The sequence below is a fragment of the Dasypus novemcinctus genome, chromosome 1 (assembly GCF_030445035.2).
Source record: "Dasypus novemcinctus isolate mDasNov1 chromosome 1, mDasNov1.1.hap2, whole genome shotgun sequence".
Lineage (NCBI taxonomy): Eukaryota > Metazoa > Chordata > Mammalia > Cingulata > Dasypodidae > Dasypus > Dasypus novemcinctus.
In genome coordinates, this window is record NC_080673.1 from 157,537,130 (window position 1) to 157,559,473 (window position 22,344).

Consider the following 22,344-nt stretch of genomic DNA (forward strand, 5'->3'; position numbering starts at 1 on the left):
GTGCCATCTCAGTTGGCCCTACTTTGGAGTTTGTGTTTCTGTGTGATGGAGTTGGACTCAGATGGGATCTTTGTCCACAAGCATCTTCTGTTACTTTTACCAGAACTGTAGTTGGTGCTGGGGTTTAATGTATAACCAGGGGACCTGAATCTCTGTACTGACCATGTGACAGCCAGGCCCTGAGCCTCAACAGACTTGCAACTCCTACACTCTGGTTTATTGGACTTACCCCACTCATCTAACATGGAGGTGAAGAAGGTCAACCACCACACCAGGGAACCAAGAGTGCTTACAACTGAAAGCAGGAGAATTGCATCCAGCATCCATGTGGAATCTAAGCCCCCTCTTGATATAGATGTGGAGTGGACACAACCATTCTAAGGTCTACAGGATGGAGGAATAGAGTATGGATTAGAGTGGACTTACTGATATTCTATTCATGAACTATTGTGATTAGTAATTGAAGAAAATGTGGCATTGGTGTGGAGAAAGTGGCCATGGTGGCTGCTGGGGGTAGGGAATGGGAAGCAGAGATGTGATGTGGGGGCATTTTTGGGGGTTAGAGTTGTCCTGGGTGGTGCTGCAGGGACAGTTACTGGACATTGTATGTCCTCCCATGGCCTACTGGGTAGATTGTGGGATAGTGTGGGCTATGATGTGGACCATTGACCATGAGGTGCAGCGGTACTCAGAGATGTATTCACCAAATGCAATGAATGTCTCATGATGATAGAGGAGATTGTTGTTATGGGGGGAGGAATGGGATGGGGGGTGGTGGGTATATGGGGACTTCATATTTTTTGAATGTAACATTAAAAAAATAAATGAAGGCAAAAAAAAGAGAGTATCTTTCCTAGAAAACACATAGAAACCTCACTATCACTATATAATTGCATTATTTTTATACCAAATGTTCTACAGATAATTATCAAGGTGGTGTAAGAGTTTTTATCTTTATCTTTAGCTGAAATGTGTTAGGGACTTTTGGACAACATCAAATACATTTCACACATCAATTTAAAATAATCCCCATTTCAAAAATAGTATTCTGTTAGCTAAAATGGTCTCCTCCTTGTACTGAGGACTGTTTTTCAGTTGTTGGTCTCTTTGTTGCTGGGATATAGGCACTTATATAAATAGTATGGTCAATCTCACTACACTGGTCCATGTGATGAAAAGCAAAATACTTCAACCCCTGATATGCAGTTGAATTGCATGCAAAACAAGAACAAATGGTCCCTTATTTCCCTTACTGTTTGAAAGGGCTGCTAGTTATTAATATTCTATCACTATTTCATATGTCCTGGTCTAGCAATTTAAATCTTCTGGGTCTCGGTTGGTTACACCTCTTAAGAGAGCTGTTCAGAAACACCCTAGACATTTTTTAGGCCCTATTTTTAGAAGAGAGATCTAATGGTATTTTAATGGCTGTCTATATTCCCAAAACAAATCTTGAGAAAAATGTCCATTACCTTTTCAAATTTAACAGAGCTGGTAGGATTATCAGTGCTGCTTTGAGAAGCACTGCATTGAAGAATGAATTTTGATATACGGAATGTTAGTGATAAAGGGCTATGAAAGATCAGCTCTTTCAAACCCCTCACTTTTTAAATGAGGAAACAGTCTGGTGTGAGTGAACTCTTGGCCCAAGATCAGACAGTGAACACGTGAAAGTTGTGGGATGCCTTCCTGCAGAACAACCACAGTGAGGAAATGACAATAAGTCAGTTTCTGAGTTAAAGTCTCAACTTTAGAAGAGGAGAGCAGTCTCCTGGGCCCCTGCATGAACCTTCATTGCTGTTGCCATAGAAGATTCTGAGAAACGGTGTGCAGTGAACAGAAAATATGTGGGGTTTGGAAGTGAGAAAAGGCCCAGAAACCACTTGGAAGAATGGGGCCCTTGAGTTTTGGGCAGCTCTGCGGTGATGCCTTCTATTACAGAATGCAGGCCAATTTTTTCCCCCTATAAATGGTACCTAAAATTCTGTCAATTTGAGATTCATTTGCTCTAGCAAGCCATCTTCTAATGATGCAAAAACCTCAGGGAGGGTGATGTGTCCATCTATCACTATGTATTACTCTGATTTATTTTCATCTGTTTTCTCTTTTTGCAAGGCTAGTCGAAATCAGTTACATTTGGGAAATGTAGTTGTATTTGTAGGAAGGGAAGAAGATATTTTAAGAGCAAGTAGGATTTTAGCAATAGAAGAACTCTTATCGTTGGTGTAAAGGCAGTGGCCACCAGAGGTTCTGAGGTATAGGAGAGGGAAGAGTAGGTGTAATATGGGGCAGTTTTGGGACATTGGATTTGTTCAGCATGACATTGCAGTGACAGATACAGGCCATTGTATATTTTGTCATAACTTACAGAATTGTGTGGGACAAAGTATAAACTATAATATAAACCATAATCCATGGTTAGTAGCAATGCTTCAATATGTGTTCATCAATTGTCAAAAATTTGCCACACTAATGAAAGATGTTGTTAATGTGGGAAAATGTGGGAGGGGGAGAGAGTGGGGCATATGCAAATCCCTTATATTTTTCATGTAACATTTATGTAATCTAAAGCTTCTTTAAAAATAAAAAAAGTAATTATATATATAAAAAAAGAGGAAGTAGGACTCTGGCAGAGGTGGCCACTGGGTGGGGAGCTGGAGTAGGGATGGTCAGGATGTTATCAGAACATTGAGGCTCATGTCAAGGGCTAAGGGTGGAGAAAGAACGCTAAAGACCACCCTGGCATGGTTGAAACTTGACTGTGGGCTGTTTCACACATAGGAAATAAAGCGGAAGCTCTTTACCTTAGTCCTTGCTTTCTTTGGCTCCTTTGGCAATTACTATGATTATTGTAGGTAATTAACCTAATTAAGGCTTTTGTGGAATAAAGAACCCAACTACTCTGTATATGATTGTTGCACTGACACACCAACTTTTGAACCTACCTTGAGTTGTGCTTCTGGAAATAAGGCCTTAAATGTAATAAAGTAGTTAACAGAATGACTTCTTTTTTTTTAAAGATATATTTATTTATTTATTTCTCTCCTCTCTCCCCCTCCCCCACCTTCCCAGTTGTCTGTTCTCTGTGTCTATTTGCTGTGTCTTCTTCTTTGTCTGCTTCTGTTGTTGTCAGCGGCATGGGAATCTATGTCTCTTTTTTGTTGTGTCATCTTGCTGTGTTAGCTCTCATGTGTGTGGCACCATTCCTAGGCAGGCTGCACTTTCTTTCACACTGGGAGGCTATCCTTATGGGGCACACTCCTTGTGCGTGGAGCTCTCCTACACAGGGGACACCCCTGCGTGGCAGGGCACTCCTTGTGTGCATCAGCACTGCGCATGGGCCAACTGCACATGGGTCAAGGAGGCCCGGGGTTTGAACCTTGGACCTCCCATGTGGTAGACAGACGCCCTAACCACTGGGCCAAGACCGCCGCCCAGAATGACTTTTTGCATCTAAATGCCTGAACTTGAATCTAGCTTTTATACTCATTGCCTCAGTAATCTTGGACAAGTCTCTTATTTTGTCTGTGCCTCATTTTCTTATTTATTTATTACTGAAAATAATAATTGTACCTATCATATAGGGCTGTTATGACAATTAAATGAATTAATACAAAGCACTTAGTACAATACCTAGTGATGTGTACGCAATTGCATAGTAATGATTATTCTATTTTCTTCACGTTCCTCAACCATATACCCAAGTTTTATTTGAGAAAACACAATCTCTAACTTCCCCAGAATAAGGTTTAGAAATGGAAATCTTTAAAAATAATGTTACTGGGGCCCCTAACTTGATCAAGATGGCAAAGTAAGACCTTCCCCCTCCCTTGCCTCCCACAGAAGCTTTGAACAACCAGCAAGTATTCGTAGACACACCTTTTTCAGGGTTCCAGAAAACAGTTACAGGACTGCAGTAACAGGGCAAGGAAAAGCCATCTTAAAAGTGTTTGAATCTTATGGCACCCTGGCTATCTACTTTCCCATTCCTCACCAGCCTGGCATGCGTAGCTGGCCTGTCTTTCTGGTGCAGATCCCTACTCCTGGTTTTGGAGGGAGCACAGTGGCCCTCATGGGCACCCTGGGATCATGTATGACTGGCTCAGTCTATCTGGTGGTGGCCTGAGGGGCTCACCATCCCAGAACTGGTCCTGCATATAGTGGGCAGCTCAGAGAACTCTCCTACAGAACACTGTGGGAGAATAGTCAATTGGTACTTCTAGGGCAAAGGATTGAGGGCTGTAGGACATACAGTGCTGTGCTGGGGACAGTGAGGAAACTTTCCTAGGGAAGAAAGGACATTTGTAACTGTGTGCTCAGGGAAATTCCTACAGTCACACACCCATGTCCCTGACAAGACACATGTGCAGAAAGAATCAGAAAGTTCACTATATTTTTGACTGGAGCTATTCTCATGCAACCCATTGTATGATCTGCAAAGACTGGGAAAAGTGTTTTCTTTTTCTCTTCTTTTTTTCATTAGTGTCTCAGTCAGGGTTCTTTAGGGAAACAGGACTGACAGGAGATATCAGTAAATATTATGAGATTTTATAAAATTGTCTTATGTGATCATGGTGGTGCATGAGTCCAAACTCTGCAGGGTAGCTTCAAGCCAGGAACTCTGATGAAGGTCCTCAATGAGTTCACCAGGAGAAGCTGGCTGTTTGAAGCAGAGATGGGAATTCTCTCTCAATGCTGACATCACTTGTCCTTTTAAGGCCTTCAGCTGATTGGATGACATGTCTCTAATTGCTGAAGGCAATCTTCTCAGTTGATTGTAGATGTAATCAGTCATAGATAGAATAAACTCACTGATGATTTAAGTCCCTAAAATGTCCTTACAGTACAATTAGCTGAGTGCTTGCTTGACCAAACAACTAGGCACCATTACCTGGCCAGGTTGACACATTAGCCTAATCATCACTGGTAGCTCCTGGTATTGAAGGAATACTTTGTTGTAATACTAGCTGGATACAAGTTTAAGAACAGATACAGCAGAGTCTAAATTTCAATACTAACATATTAAAATATCAAAATTTCCAGGTTTCAACAAAAGTTTACAAAACATACCAGGAAATAGGAAGCAATGGCCCAGCTAAAGGAGATGTCCCAGATCTGGGGCATACCAGACAAAGACTTTAGAGAAAAATGGTTCTAAATTTGCTCAATGACCTAAAGGCAAACATGGACAAAGAACTAAAGGAAATCAGCACAATGATAGATGAACACAAAGAAAATATCAATAGAGAGATAGGTACTATGAAAAGAAACCAAGTGGAATGGAAGACCACAGTAAGGGAAATTAAAATTTCCCTAGAGGAGTTGAAGAGCAGATTGGAGCTGGCAGAAGAAAGAATTAATGAACATAAGAGTATTGAAATCATTCAATCTGAGGAGCAGAAAGAAGAAAGAATGAAGAAAAATGAACAGAACCTGAGGAAACTGTGGAACACCTTCAGGGGTACCAATATGCACATTATGGGAACACTAGAAGAAAAAGAGAGAAAGGGGCATGGAAAATATTCTAGGAAATAATGGCTGGAAACTCCCCAAATTTAATGAAAGACATGAATATACACATCCAATGATGCTCAATGAACTCCAAACAGGATAAACCCAAATAGATCCTCACCATGACATATTATAATCAGACTGTCAAATGACAAAGATAAAAAGAGAATTCTGAAAGTTGCAAGAGAGAAACAGCATATCATGTACAAAGGAGCTTCAGTAAGATTAATTGTCTATTTCTCATTGGAAACCATGGAAGAAACCATGGCAAACGGTCTTCAAAAAGATGAGGGAGATATTAAGACTGTCACCACTAGATTGGCCCTATAACAGATGCTGAAGAGAGTTCTGCATGTCAAAAGGTAAAGACAATAGACCATAGATTGAACCTGCATGAAGAAGTAAAGAGCTCTGGTGAGGATAATGACATGCATAAATATAAATATCAGTAATAATGTATTTTTGATTTGTAACTCCACTTTTTATTTCCTACAGTATCTAAAGGGCACATGCATAAAATGAATGATAAATCAGTGGTTTTGGACTCCTCTTGTATAAACATGTAATTTATGACAGTTTATACATAGTTTGTGTAGACTATTGAAGCTAAGTTGATATCAAAGCAAATGAGATTGTCATAGATTCATAATGTTAAAGCCTCATGGAAATACAAAGAAATTATCAGAGAAGATGCAAGCTCTTAGAGACAGAGTCAGGGTGCAGGGGGCAGGGGAATGGATTATTAATGCACAATGGGTGTAGGGTTTCTGTTTGGGGAGATACAAAATTTTTAGTAATGGAAAATACTGCTATATTGTGAATGGGATTATTCCCATTGAGCAGTATGCTTGCAAGTGGTTGAGATGGGAAATTGACATTGTAAGTATGTTCTGACAATTTAAAAAAAGAAGGGACAACTGAAGAGACAACGACAATTAAATGCAATTTATAATCCTGGATAGATCTAGTAAGGGAGGAGAATAGTCTTAAATGAACATTATTGGAACATAAGAAAATATTGGAATAGAGACTGTATGCTTTATATCAATAATAAATTGCTTGAACTTGATAACTGCATTTGAATTTTTACAGAAATATCCTTGTTATTAGGAAACATACATTAGTGTGTTAATTGTTCAAGGAGAATGATGTATACAATTTATAGTCACATATTTAGAAAATGAATGGTTGGATAGATAAACAGATAGATAGAATGACATGGTAATGGTGAATCTGGGTATCTGAAGGTTGGAAGATATGTCAGAATTATCTGTACAGGGTTTGTATTCTTTTTATGACTATCCTGTAAGTTTGAACTTATTCCAAAATACGAAGTTTGAAAAAATGTTATTTAAGTGATATTTTTCATAGCCCTCTAAATACCTAATATATTTTCTGAATGAGTCAGGTGCCTTCTTTACATTGAAGTACTTGCCTGGATCAGTTTTTATTTTATATCCTAAAACTAATTCTTTCAAATGCAAAATATCTCTATCCATATCTGAACTATCAAACTTAGTTATATATCACTACATGTTAATGAGTCTGTGAATAATATCAGCATTTTTAAAAGATTTAGTATTAACACAAACTTCTGAGAGGAAGATCAGAAGCATTTGTATCTGAATGTTATTGCTTAGTATCCTTTCATGTTTTTATATATAAGAAAATCTCTCTACCAAGATTGTTTTACAGACTTATCAGTTCCATTTTAACTCAATGGCTGGCATGTCCCATTATGTTTCTTTCCATAATCTGTATTGTAAATGTGTTTGATCAAGGAGTTGATAAAGCACCATTATTATGTCTTTCTATAAGAATAGGCAATATGAGAAAGTGGGTAGGGCATGGTATGAAAGTTAAAACACTTGGATTCTGTTCCTGCCTCAGCCAATAAGAAACTGTTTAACTTCAAGTCCATCCAGAGTTGGGTCTGTTTCAAATGTGAGATTTGAATGAGATGTTGCTTAAGGTTTTTTTAACCAGATCTAATATTGTATGATTCTCTGATATTTTGTTGACTCTACATTTGAATAGGGAGAGCTTTGATTTGACAGACAACATATTATCATTCACAGTAGCCTTAAAACCATTTGAAATACTTTTGCCACATGAACAGCCAGGGTGGGAGAAGGAGTCTATCACTGTAAAGTAAAAAAAGCCAACTGGGTCTCCAAGGCAGCACGTTCATGGCTTAGCCATTGTTAGTATCCTAGTCCCCATAGACAGAGCTAGGGATTCAAGAATATTTGATTGCAAGTCAGGTAAATAAAGATAAGCTCAAGGGGTATCGTTACTCCTACCTAATGGGCAATTACTTGCATTTTTCGAATTTTGCTGAAGACAAAGTAGAAATATGAAAATAAACAATTGTGTAAGGTTTTCCAAGTTGCCACTTGTCTGAATAATGTTTCTTTTCCAGGAAGATTGGGAGGGGTAAAGGATAGCTTTCTCTCTGTTTCTCAGAGATATTGGTAAGACACTCTGACTTTCTCAAAGGGAAGATAAAAAAAATGAAAGTAACCTATTTTGTGACCTACTTCTGCCTTCTGTATTGGAAACTTTCATTTCCCTGTTAATTTTCTCCTTTTGATATTAAATAGAAGTCTTGTGGATAAGTATATTTCAACACAGGAAATTGTAAAAAATCATTTGGGATAAATGCTGCTACAAGTGATAGATGCCATATTATGGTACTAGCTGATCCCTCTAGAATCAAGACAATAGAGTGGCTGCAATCCTTATAGGATTGAATCAGAAATTATTGAATATAGCAAATCTAAATTGAGATAATATTACTAAAGTTTTGGTGGTCAAATTTTCTTTAACTTCACTATTTGGAGAATATTCTGTAAAAACATTAATTTTCACTTTTCTTTTTTTCTTCTAGTCTTGGACTCCTGCCCTGCAGGTCTTTCTGTGAGGCTGCAAAAGAGGGTTGTGAATCAATTCTGGAAATGGTGAACTCCTCCTGGCCTGATTTCCTGAGATGCTCCCAATTTAGAAACCAAACTGAAAGCAACAATGTTAGTAGGTTTTGCTTCTCACCCCAAAAGGAAAAAGGAAAACAAAGTAAGTGTCTGAAGCTTCATTTCATTTTAAAATTTATTGAAGTGTATCATTCATACATGAACATACATAAAAAATAAGTGTATATAGTTCAGCAAATTTTAACTAGGGGAACACATCCATTTAATCAGCACATGGATTAAAAACAAACAAACAAACAGAATATTACCAGTTCTTAGAAACTCCCTATGGTTCACTCCTGGTCATATACCACCATCTCCAAGAAATATCTATCTTGAGTTCTACCTTTTTAGATAGTTTTGTCTATTTCTGAACTTCACATAAATGGAATTATATAGGATATTATTTATTAGTATCTGGTTTCTTTTGCTTAACAATATGATTCATTAGGTTTCCATCCTGTTGTGGGACACTCATTCTTATTGTTACATAGTTTCTAGTATATATTAATACTTTTACTACATATTTATCCATTCTACTATTATAGACATTTGAGTTCTTCCAGTCTTAAATTATTATGAATAGTTATATCATGACTGTTCTTTTATATATATATATCTTTGATTGGACATGGGTATGCATTTGTTCAGCCAAAAAGTTTTCTAAAATAGTTGTACCAATTTATACTTCTACCAGCTATGTGTGAAAGCTGCAGTTGCTTCAAATTCTCCCCATGTTTTGGTATCTTCAGGTTTTTTTTTTCATTTTTAGTGGAAGTGTGTTATTGCTTTCTGGTTTTATGTTGCATTTTCCTGACGAATTTGATCATATTTTCATTTTTTGTCTACTTGCATATGCATTTTTTTGGAAAAGCGTCTGTTCAAGTATATTGTCTATTTTTCTTTTGTGTTTGTCTTTTCATTATTGGTTTGTAGTTCTCTATTAATTCTGAATACAAGTCATCCACTGGATATATGTATTGCAAAGATCTCTCACTTTATGGCTTGCCTAATAGAAAGTCTAAATTTTAATGAGTTCATATTTTCAGTGTTTTCTTTTGTAGTTCACTTTTTTTGGTGTGTTTTGTTTAAGAAATCTTTGCCTATTCTAAAACATAAAACTTTTTTCTTCTGGGCAATTTATTGTTTTGACATTCAAGTTTAGCTCTATCATAATTCTGGAATTGATTTTTTTTGTTGATTTTTGTATATGTGAGAGAAAAGATTTTTTCTGTTGTGTATATTCATTCGGTTTCTGTACTACACTGTCACAATTGTTATCAATCAAGTGACTATGTGTATGTCTACTTCTGGACCCTCTGTTAGAGAATTAAGCCAATAGGACACTGTTTGCATTATGACAACTTTATAGTAATTCTTGATACTGCATGGTGTGTGTGCTCCAGCTTTGTTCTTCTATGGTAGGTGGATGCTCTATTGATGGAGTCATGTCTCTTTTCCTTATATTATTAATTAGAGTCCATCGTTTATATTAGGGTTCACTGTGTTCTACAGTACTATTTTTTAAAACTTATTCTGGTAACATGTACAACATTCCCCCTTTTAACCATGTTCAAATATAAAATTCAGTCGTGTTAATTACATTCATATTGTTGTGCTACCACCACCACCATCCATTACTAAAACTTTTCCATCAAACCAAACAGAAATTCTGAATAATTAAGCATTAATTCCCCATTCCTTCCCCTGACCTCAGCCCCTGGTAACCTTTACACTAGTTTCTGATTTTATGAAATTGCTTATTCTAATTATTTCATATCAGTGAGATCATACAGTATTTGTTCTTTTGTCTCTGGTTTATTTCACTTAACATAATGGCATAATATATTCAAGTTTCATCCATGTGTTTCATATATAAGAACATCATTCCATTTTATGACTGAATAATATTCCATTATAAGTGTGTACTCCACCTTTTGTTTACCCCTTCCTTGATCTGTAAATGGGCATTTAGGTTGCTTTCATCTTTCGACAATTGTTAATAATGCTGCTATGAACATGGGTGTACAAATATATGTTGAGTGTCTGCTTTCAACACTTTTCAGTATATACCTAGATGTGGGATTGTTGGGTCATATGGTAATTCTATACATAACTTTCCAAGGAACCACCAAACTGTCTTCCACAGTAGCTGCACCATTTGACATTTCCACCCAAAAAATGAGTGTTCATATTTCTCTACATCCTCTCCAACACTTGTTTTTTTAATTTTTTTATTTTAATACTAGCCATTCTAGTAAATGTGAAATGTTACCTCATTGTGGTTTTGATTTGAGTTTCCCTAAAGGCTAATGATGTTGAGCATTTTCATGTGTTTTTTGGCTATTTGTATATTATCTTTGGAGAAATGTCTATTCAAGCCTTTTGCCCATTTCTTAGTTGGGTTGTTTATCTTTTATACATTCTGGCTATCAAACCCTTATCAGATATGTGGTTTCCAAATATTTTCTCCCATTCTGTAGGTTGTCTTTTAACTTTCATGATGAAGTCTCATGCAAAAAGTTTTTAATGTATTAGTTTTTTTTCTTTTATTTCTTCACTGTTAGTGTAAAGTCTAAGAAACTAATGCTTAATATCATGAAGATGCTTCTTTATGCTTTCTTCTATTTGTAGGAATTTTATAGTTCTGACTCCATTTTGGGTAAATTTCTGCATATGGTGTGAGGTAGGCCCCACCTTCATTTTTTTGCATGTGGATATCCAGTTTTCCCAGCAGCATTTATTAAGAGACAATTCTTTCCCCAATGAGTGCAATTTCAGCCTTGCAACTGGCCATAGGCGTGAGGGTTTATTTCTGAACTCTTAATTTAATTCCATTGGTCTATGTGTCTGTCCTTGCTGGCTTTTTTTGTTTTGTTTTTAAAGATTTATTTTATTTATTTCTCCTCCCCCATTTCCCCCATTCCTCCCGTTGTCTGCTCTCTGTGTCCATTCACTGTGTGTTCTTTCGTGTCTGCTTGTATTCTCATTAGATGGCTCCAGGAACTGATCCTGGGACCTTCTGGAGTGGGAGGGAGGTGATTACTCTCTTGTGCCACCTCAACTCCCTGTTTGGCTACATCTTCTTCTTTTCTCTCCTCTGTGTCTCTTGTTGCGTTACCTTGCTGCAGCAGCTCTCAACATTGGCCAACACTACTGCACAGTGTGGCATTCCTGCACTGGGCTGCATTCCCACATAGGGGAACACTCCTGCACAGGGTGACATTCCAGCATGGGCTGGCAATCTGCATGGGCCAGCTTGCCATGTGGGCCAACTTGCCCTCAACAGGAGGCCTTGGGCATCAAACCCTGGACCTCCTATATGGTAGATGGGAGCCCAATTGATTGAGGCACATCTGTTTCCCAGGACCATGCTGTTTTGATTTCTGTACCTTTGTAATACTTTTAAAATCAAGAAGTATGAGTCCTCCAACTTTGTTCTTCTTTTTCTATATGGTTGAGACTATTTGGGTCTCTTTCCCTTCAATATAAATTTGATGATTGGGTTTTCCATTTCTGCAAAGTAAACTATTAGAATTTTGATTGGCATTACATTAAATCTGTAAATCATTTTGTGTGGTATTGTGTATTAGTCAGTCAAAGGGATGCTGATGCAAACTACCAGAAAATCTGTTGGCTTTTATAAAGCATAGTTATTAGGGATAGAAGCTTACAGTTATAAGGCCCTAAAGAGTCCAACTCAAAGTAGCATAAAAGATACTCTTTCACCAAAGATGGTTGCCAGTTTCTACGAGGGTTCAGCCTTTCTTCTTCCTTTTAAGGTTCCATAATCCCAGCTTCTTCCAACCTCTGCTATAGGTTGGCATTGGGCTCACGTCTTTCTAGGCTAAGCTGCTCTGTTCTCTTCACAAGGGGAGCTGTAAACTATCAGGTGAATACCTCAGCTCTCTTTGGGGCACCAGGATCAAAGTTCTCTCACCTGCTATGTATAGAGCTCTGTCTTCTTTCCTCTGTGTGTCTTCTTCTGTGTGTGTTCTTGAGTGAGTGTGCATTTATATAGCCCATCGAGGGGATAGGGATATAAATTGAATTACACCCTGTTGGCATGGTCAAATCAAAGCCCTAATCTTATCATAATTTAATCAAAGACATCTCAGCTGAATCTAATACAATCAAAGGGTATCATGCCCAGAGGAACAGACCAGTTTTCAAACATAATCTCTCTTTTTGGAATTTATAACCAATCTCAAACTGCCACAAATTAACAACAATATTTAGTCTTCCAATCCATGAACGCAGAACGTTCTTCCATTTATTTAGGTTTCTGATTTCTTTTAATAATGTTTTGTAGTTTTAGATGTCAAGTCCTTACTTCCTTGGTTAAATTTATTGCTAGATAATTGATTCTTTTAGCTAGATAATTGCTAGATAATTGATTCTTTTAGTATCATTTTGGTGCTATTTTAAATGGTATTACTTTTTATAACTTGATTTTCTCTTAGTTTGTATCCAATGACTTTGCTAAATTGCTTTATTTTTATAGCTTGCCTGTAGATTTATTTGTGTTTTCTAAGTGCACACTCATGTCATTTACAAACAATGAAGGTTTTTTTTTCATTTCCTAACCTTCTGCTTTTAATTTCTTCATTTCAGAGAGGAGGTTTCAATATTTCACCTTTAAGTATGATGTTTGCTGAAGGAATATTATGGATACTCTTTATAGATTAAGGAAGGTTTTTTTTTCTGTATTTCTACTTTGGTACTTTTCTATTCCTACTTGTGTGTGTGTTTTTTAAAAATTATGAATGGATTTTGAATTTTATAAAATGCTTTTCTATATCTTTTGAGGTGATCATATGATTTTCTTCATATTATAAATTGCAGCAATTGATTTTTGAAAATATCAACTTTACTGAGATATAATTCACATGCCATAAAATTCACCCTATTAGAGTGTACAATTAAGTGATTTTTAGCATACATACAGCTATCATGCCTACTAATTCCAGAACATATTCATCACCCCATAAGTAAACTTCATATTCATCAACAGTCACTCTCCATTTCTCCCTCCCTCAGGTCCTGGCAAATGCTCATATACTTTCTGTTTCTATTGATTTGAATATTCTGGACATTTCATTTCAATGGAATCAAGAAATATGGAGCCTTTGTGACTGGCTTCTTCCACTTGGTATACTGTTTTCAGTGTTATGACAAATCGGTACTTCTTTCTTTTTTATTGTCAAATAAAATCATTCTGTTTTATAAATATACCATATTTTGTTTATCCATATATAAGCTGAGTAACAATAGATTGTTTCAACTTTTTGACTATTTATTGTGCTTCCATGAACATGCATGTACAAGTTTTTGTTTGGACATATGTTTTCAGTTCTCTTGGATTTATATGTAGAAGTGGAATTGCTGGGACTAGTGGTAAATCTACATTTAATGTTTTGAAGAACTGCCAATCCCACTATCAATGAATGAGGGTTTCAATTTCTCCATTTTCTTGCCAACACTTTTTGTTGCCTGCATTTTTTATTGTAGCCATCCTCATGGGTGTAATGGGATATCTCGCTGTGGCTTTGATTTATGTTTCACTAATGAGTATGTTGAACAACATTTCATAAGGATTTTAGCCATTTGTGTGTCTTTTGGGGAGAAATATCTATTCAAATATTTTGCCCATTCTTAATTGGATTATTTGTCTTTTTATTTTTTCTTTATTCTATACCTGAGTCTCTTACCATAAGTATAGTTTTCAAATGTTTTCTCCCCTCTGTGCACTATCTTTTTCCTGTCTTGGTGATGTCCTTTGAAGCACAAGGGTTTTTAATTTTGATACAATCTAATTTTTTTGTTGTTGTTACTTATCTGTTTGGTATCATATCTAGGAACCCATTGCTTCATCCAATGTCATGAATAATTTACTTCAATGTTTTCTCCTGAGAGTTTTGTAGTTTTAGTTCTTAAATTGATCCATTTTCAGTTAATTTTTGTGGTATGATAAAGGGTTCTATTTTCAGTCTTTCGGATAGGGTATCCAATTTTTTAAGCGCTGTTTGTTGAAAAGGTTATTTTTTTCCCACTGAATTGTTCTGCCATGCTTGTTGAAAATCAATTGATCATCAATGTAAAGATTTATTGTTGGACTCTCATTTCAATTCCATTGTTCTATATGTCCATCCTTATGCAAGTTCCACACTATCTTGATTACTGTAGCTTTATAGTAAGTTTTGAAATCAGGAGGTGTGAGTCCTCCAACAGTTGTGCCCTGCTTTTTCTGGATTGTTTTGATTCTTCTGGAATCAAATCTTACAGTTCCATATGAATTTTAGGGTTATTTTTATCAATTTCTGACAATAGCCAGCTGTGAATTTTGTGGATTTTTTTGTAGTTTTCCTTTCTTTTCTTTTCTTTTTCTTTCTTTCTTTCTTTTTTTTTTTTTTTTTTGCCAGGTTTGGTTTTAATAAGGATTGCTTTGAATCTGTAGATCAGTTTGGAAAGCAGTGCTTTCTTAACAACATTAAGTCTTCCAATACTCATACATGAGATTTCTTTCCATAATTAGGGTTTTAATTTCTTACTGGTTAAAGTTTTGTAGTTTTCATTGCACAAGTAATATGCTTCTTATGTTAAATTTACTCCTAAGTATTTTATTCTTTTTGCTGTTATTGTGAATGGAATTGTTTTCTTAATTTCAGTTTTGGGTACTTCATTGCTAGTGTTTAGAAATAACATTGTTTTTTATATATTGATCTTGTATCCAGTAACCTTGCTGAATTCATTAATTTTTATAAGTTTTATTTTTCTAGATTCCTTAGGATTTTCCATATAAAAGATCATATTATCTGTTAATATAGATAATCTTAGTTCTTTTTTTAAAAAAAAGATTTAATTTTTAGTTATTTCTCTTCCTTCCCCCCCCCCCATTTGTCTGCTCTCTGTGTCTATTCGCTGTGTGCTCTTCTGTGTCTGCTTGTATTCTCGTCAGTGGCACCAGGAATCTCTGTCTCTTTTTGTTGTGTCATCTTGCTCCATCAGTTCTCTGTGTGTGCAGTGCCACTCCTGGGCAGGCTACACTTTTTCTCACGTTGGGCTCTCCTAGGTGGGGGACACCCCTGCGCAGCACAGCACTCCTTGCACTCAGCACTGCATGTGGGCTAGCTCACCACACAGGTGAGGAGGCCCTGGGTTTGAACCCTCAACCTCCCATGTGGTAGGTGGACACTCTATCAGTTGAGCCAAATCCGCTTTCCAATCTTAGTTCTTACTTTACAATCTGGATGCCTTTTATTTTTTTTTCTTTCCTGGTTGCTCTGGCTAGATTCTCCAGTAGAGTGCTGAATAGCAGTGGTAAAGTGGGCATCCTTGTCTTGTTCTTGAATTTTCAGAGAAAAACTTTCAGTCTTTTACCATTAAGAATGACGTTAACTATGCATTTTTCATAAGTACCCTTTATCAGTTTGAGGGTGCTCCCTTCTATTCTTAGGTTGTTAAGTGGTTTTATCATGAAAATGTGTCAGATTTTGTGTAAAATTTCTATCTATTGAGATGTTTATGTCATTTTTGCCCTTTGTTCTATTAATGTGATGTGTTAGATTGATTTTTGTACCAACCTTGCATTTTGGGATTAATCCAACTTTGCACATGGTTATTGTGTATCGTACTTATTATTTGTTCCCAGATTTGGTTTGGTAGTATTTTGTTAAGGATTTTTGTGTCTATAATGGTACTGAATATTGGTCTGTAGTTTTCTTGTGAAATCTTTCTTTGCTTTTCATATGAGATTAATAATGGTCTCTTAGAATGTTTTGGAAAATGTCCTAGCCTCTTCTATATTTTGGAAGATTTTGATGAAAGTATAGTGTTAATATCCATGAACCCTTAGTTGAATTCACCAGTGAAGGCATGTGGTTCTAGTTTTTCTCTATGGGAAGTTTTTTTTGCTTCCTAATTTGATATCTTTACTTGTTACAGTTGTATTCAGATTTTCTGTTTCTTCTTGAGTCAGTTTTGGCAATTTGTGTGTTTTTAGGAATTTGTCTATTTCATCTGGATTATCTAATTTGCTAGCATATAATTGTTAATATTTTTTTCTTGTAATCCTTTTCATAGCTGTAATTTGGTAGTAAGCTCCATTTTTTATTCCTTATTTTAGTAATTTGAGTATTCTCTCTTTTTCTTGATTTGTTATTTTATTGATTTTTCTCAAACAACCAACTTTTAGTTACTTTGATTTTTCTCTATTGTTTTTTATTCCTTATTTCATTTATTTTTGGTCTAATATTATGTCCTTTGTTTTCCTTGTTTGGGTTTACTTTGCTCTGCTTTTTCTGTGTTTTTTAAAGTAGAAGTTTAGGTTACTGATTTAAGATCCCTTTTAGACTATTGATTTAAGATCTGTTTTCTTAAAGTAGAAGTTTAGGCTGGTGATTTAGGAGCCCTATCTTTTTTAATATAGGCATTTACAGCTAGAAGTTTTCCTCTGAGCACTGCTTTAACTGCATTCCATATGTTTTAGTTTGCTTTGCTTTCATTTTAATTCATCTTAAAATATTTTCTAAGTCCCCTTGTTATTTCTTCTTTAGACTGTTGGTCATTTATGAGTATATTGCTTAATTTCCACATATTTCAAAATTTTCAATATACCTTCAGTTATTGATTTCTAATTGCATTACACTGTGGTCAGAAAACATGCTTTGAATGATAATGCTTTGAAATTTATGACGGCTTTTTTTACTGAATAATACACGGTTTAACCTGGAGAATGTTCCATGTACATTTACGAAGTATGTGTATTCTGCTTTTGTTGGGTGGAGTAGTCTACAAATATTTGATAGGTCTTGTTGTTTCACAGTGGTTTTCAAGTCTTTTATTTCCTTGTTGATATTTGGCCTAGTTGATCTATTAATTTTTGAAGTGTGGTTTTGAAACCTTCAACTATTATGTGTATTATCTGTTTCTTCCTTCAATTCTGTCAGTTTTTGTTTCATAGTATTTCTGGTCTTTGCTCTTAGGTGTATATATGTTTAGAATTGTTATGCTTTCCTGATGGATTGACTTTATAGCATTATAAAATATCCTTCTTTATGTCTAGTAACAATTTTTGTCTTGTCCATTTTGTCTCATATTAGTAAAGCCACTTCAGCTCACTTTTTATTATTATTTGCATAGTAAACCATTTTACATCCTTTAATATCTTCAATTACTTGAATCTAAAGTGTATATCTTATAAAGTTTGTCTTCACATAAGTTTTAGATCACAGTAATTCACATGTACAATATATGGTACTCCCACATATCCAACATCAAACCCTTTGTCCCTTCCCCAGCAGTGATCTTTTACATGTTCATATTATATTTGCTACTGCTGATGTACAGATATTGAAACAATAGCTTTCAAACATGATTCCATTTAGGTTTACATTATGGTTTATATTTTAGACTATACAATTTTCTAAATTTTTATTTATCTTATGCTTTACATTATGGTTTTCATTTTGACCTATACACTTTTATACATTTTTGGTATAATTTAACATGTTTTATATCCATCATTGCATGATTTTGTGGAACACTTCCATTGCCCCACAGTTACACTGATTCAACACCTCTTTCCCCCTCCCCTCAGGGCCCACCGTGACAATCAATCTTCATTATCTAAAGGACCATATTGAGAGATACTTGCAACAATGATGAGGGCTTGACATACTTGACTGCCCTAACCCATTGGGAGCCACCAAATTCTCTCGAGAGATACAATTCCCTGTGTTTGAGAACATCAGTTCTCCCCAGGATGTGGGTGTACCTTCATTCTCATTGTATGGGTCTCCACCCAACGATATAACTCACTATGACAAAATGAGCACTCACACACTCCCTAGAAGCTTGCCCTGTGTCAGATGCCCCCACTTAAGCATGTTAAACAGGTAACCTTCTGTATTATATTTTCTAAAGAGTTTTCTCTACACTATAATTTCAACCACATACCTGTCGATCTCCTATGTTCAAATGTTCGCCCCACCCTCCCCCCAATTTCTTGGGCCATCTGACTCATCCTCCCATCCCTAGCCCCCCTCAAGCCCACAAAGCCCCACCCAAAGGTATCCCTATGCCCCCATTTTATCCCTTCCCTATACAAATACTTACCTCCAGCTTATCATAGATTTCACCCATGTAGGTGTCAGCTTGCAACCTTCCTCTACCCCCCAACTTCCATTAAGTTTATCATCCAGTCTCTAGCTCTCTGAGACAGATTGGTTTACTTATTTCATATCAGAGAGGTCATGTAGTATTTGTCCTTCAGTGCCTGGGTTGCTTCACTCAACATAAGCAGCATGTAATTGGATAATGTTTTTTTTTTTAGTCATTCTGCCAATCTCTGTCTTCTGATCATAGTGGTTAAGCCATTTTTATTTAATATATTTACTGGCAAGTTAGAATTTGCTCCTGCAATTTTGCTCCTTGTTTTCTATATACCTTAAGTGTTCTTTGTTTTTCTATCCTCCATTATTGCTTTTTTTATGTTAAATATATATTTTCCAGTATACCAGTTTAATTTCCTATTCTTTATTTCACTATAGATGTTAAGATACTTTCTATTTGCTGCCCTGGGCATTACAATTAACATCTTAATCCATCAGTCTAATTCAGATTAATACCAATTAAATTTCAATAGTATATAAAAATTCTGGGTTTTTTTTGTAACTTCATTACCTACTCCCTTCTTTGTGTTATTATTGTTATATTAATCACATCTTTATACATTATAAGCTCATTAACACAGTTTATAATTATTGTTTATGTAGTTGTTTTTAAATCAGGTACAATAAGGAAAGATTTGCAAACCAAAATACATTTATATGTCTTTTATATTTACCTATATAGTTATCTCTGCTGGTACTCTTTATTACTTAATGTGGGTTCAAATTATTGTCTGGTATCTTTTCATTTTATCATGAAGAACTACCTTTAGTGGTTCTTACAGGGTAGGTCCACTAGTGACAATTTTTTTTCAGTTTTTATTTACCTGGGAATATCTTAATTTGTCTTTCATTTTTTGAATACAGTTTTACTATATATAGCATTCCTGGTTGACAGTCCTTCTCTTTCAGAACTTTGAATATGTCACCTCACATAGTTTCTGATGAGCAGTCAGATGTTAATCTTATTGTAGATCCTGTTTACATGATGTGTTGCTTCTTCCTTGTTGTTTTCAATATTCTTTTTGTTTTTTACTTTCAATCGTTTATTATGTGTCTAAGTGTGAATATCTTTGAATTGATCCTATTTGAGTTTGATGAGATTCTTGGATGTGTAGATTAATGTTTTCCATGAAATCTGAAAACTTTTTGGCCATTAATTCTCCAGTGTTCTTTAGGACCCTTTTCTTCTCTCCTCTCTTTCTTGACTTTATGTGTAGGTTGGTACATTTGATGGTGTTCCTCAAGTCTTTGAGGTTTTGTTCATTTTTCTTCATTCTTCTTTTCTTTCTATTCCTCAAGTTGAATAACCTCAATTGACTTATCTTTAAGTTTGCTGATGTTTCTTTTGCCAACTCAAATCTGTTATTGAGCACTTCTAGAGAAATTTTCATTTCAGTTTTTATACTTTTCAAGTGCAGAATTTCTATTTGGTTCTCTTAAAAATATACTTTACATCTCTTTATTAATACTCTCTAATTCTTTTTTTTTAAAGATTTATTTTTATTTATTTCTCTCCCCCCACCGAGTTGTCTGTTCTCTGTGTCCATTTTTTGTGTGTTCTTTGTTCACTTCTGTTGTTGTCAGTGGCATGGGAATCTGTTTCTTTTTGTGGCGTCATCTTCTTGATCCATCATTTTCATTTAGTTCTTTATAAATGATTTTCTTTAGTTCTTTGACCTTTTTAAAAGAGCTAACTTAAAGTCTTTGTCTAGTAAGTCCAATGTCTGACCTTCTTCAGGGACAGTTTCTATTGATGCCTTTTTTCCTCCTGTATATGGGTCATACTTTCCTGTCTCTTTGCACAACTTACACTTTTTTGTTGAGTATTGGACATTTCAGATAATCTAAAGTGAAAAATCTGAAAATTAGATCCCCCCCTTAATTTGTTCTTGCTTTTGCATTTTACTGTTTATGTTGTGCTCTTTGTGTAGTGATTTATCTGAAATAATTATGTAAAATTTCTATTCTTTGTTTTGTTTGGCCACTGAAATCTCTGCTTAATTAGCTTATGGTCACTTAATGAATATACAGAAATTTTCTTTAGTGCATTGAACCAATATATCTCCATGCCTTTGCCAACGGGCTCTTTGTGTATACTAATATTTGGCAGAAAGTTTACAGCTCTGCCTTAGCCTATAATTCCTGCTTGTGCAGAGCTTCAGTGTCAGTCAGAGGTAAGAGACTGATGCTTTTTCAGGTCTTTCTTGGGTATGTGCAGAGTTCATGTAAATTGTGCACATTTACATGGCCTTATTTAGTCCCAAGAATATGTTAGAGATTTAAAAAACCTTGAGTGGTATTCTATTTCCCAGATTTTTCTTTTACTTTTTTTTCTTAACATGTTATTTGCTCCAAATGTTATCTCTGCCTCAGACAGTTGTGATTTCAGCAACTGTTGCTGATATTATTTTGAACTAACTCTGAGTCAGGTCAAATAAAAATAATTTCTCTTATTCCCATGAGCTGACAGACAGATGAAATAATGACAATTCTTTGAGGATGGGGGACTTAGGGGAACTCCAAACCTGTTCTGTCCCATCCAGTGGCTATGTAGCAACTGTTTTTCACACCTGTTTTAGTTAGAAGGTTGTTGGTTTTCAAGGCTACCCCAGAAGTGGAAGAGGATATAGGAATAAGGCAAGCTAAAGTGCCAAAAAGTTTCCTGTTCTTACCGACATTCAGCCATTTATCTTGAATATGTGTTCCTTATATTGCTGCAAGCTTTTTGCTAATTTCTAGGGTTCAGAAATAGTTGATTTTACCAACGTTTGCCAGTGTTCTATTTACTTGTATGGAGGAGAGGATTTTCAGGGGTTCTTATTTAACAGTCTGAGTTCTTCCCATGTATTGATTGTTTTCTGAAAGTTGTTCTACTCTTGCTTTCCTGGAATAGTCCCCTGTTGGTCATGATATATTAGCTTTGTATTTATCTTTGGATTTGAATTGTGTATGTTTTGTTTGGGATCCTTGCATTCATGTTTACGAGAAAAAAGTGACCTGTGATTTTCCTTCCTTAATATCCTTGTCTGGTTTTCATATTAGGAGTTTGCTGACCTCATAAAAATAATTGGGCAAGTTTGTGTAAGACTAGTATTATTTCTTCATTAAATGCTTAGAAGAATTTACTAGTGAAGCCATTTGGGCCTGAGTATTTCTTTGAGGGAAAATTTTTAATTAAAGATTTAATAACTTCAGTGGATAAACATTTGTTTAGTTTTTCATTTCCTGTAATTTCTCTTTTTGCTAAATTGTATTATTAAAGAAATTTTCTTATTGTATTAAAATTTTCAGATACATTTATGTTTGCATATAGGTAGTCATAATATTCTTTTATTCTCTTTTTAGTGTCTTTAGGATTTATAGTGATATTTCCTTTTTTATTTTGATGTTGGTAATTTATGCCTTTCTTCCAGATAGTCCTACCATAGGTTTACCAATTATACTTCTATTTTCAAGGAAATACTTTTAGTGCTAATGATTTTTTTCTATAGTACATTTACTATATCCTTGATTTATACTTGCATCCTTGTTATTTCTTTCTAACTTTTTTGTGGTACAATCTGTTGAGGGTTTAAAGTTTTGGGGGGCATCCAGTTGTTCCTATCCCAAGTGTCAATGTTACTCTCCCCCCTGCCCCACATACATAGGGCTTGACCTTGGCATAAAGGACCCGTCTTACTGTGTTTTTAAAT

The 22,344-nt window shown here is 35.5% G+C and overlaps 1 protein-coding gene across 2 annotated transcripts in view; it reads left to right on the forward strand.

The window, feature by feature from the left end:
- The window catches only part of CORIN (corin, serine peptidase), a 291,946-nt gene that overhangs the window by 109,172 nt on the left and 160,430 nt on the right, over positions 1-22,344 (forward strand). For both annotated transcript variants that reach the window (XM_004469755.5, XM_004469756.5), the window contains exon 5: positions 8,402-8,583. In XM_004469755.5, the coding sequence (XP_004469812.2) occupies positions 8,402-8,583 (182 nt within the window). The remainder of the gene's footprint in view (positions 1-8,401; positions 8,584-22,344) is intronic.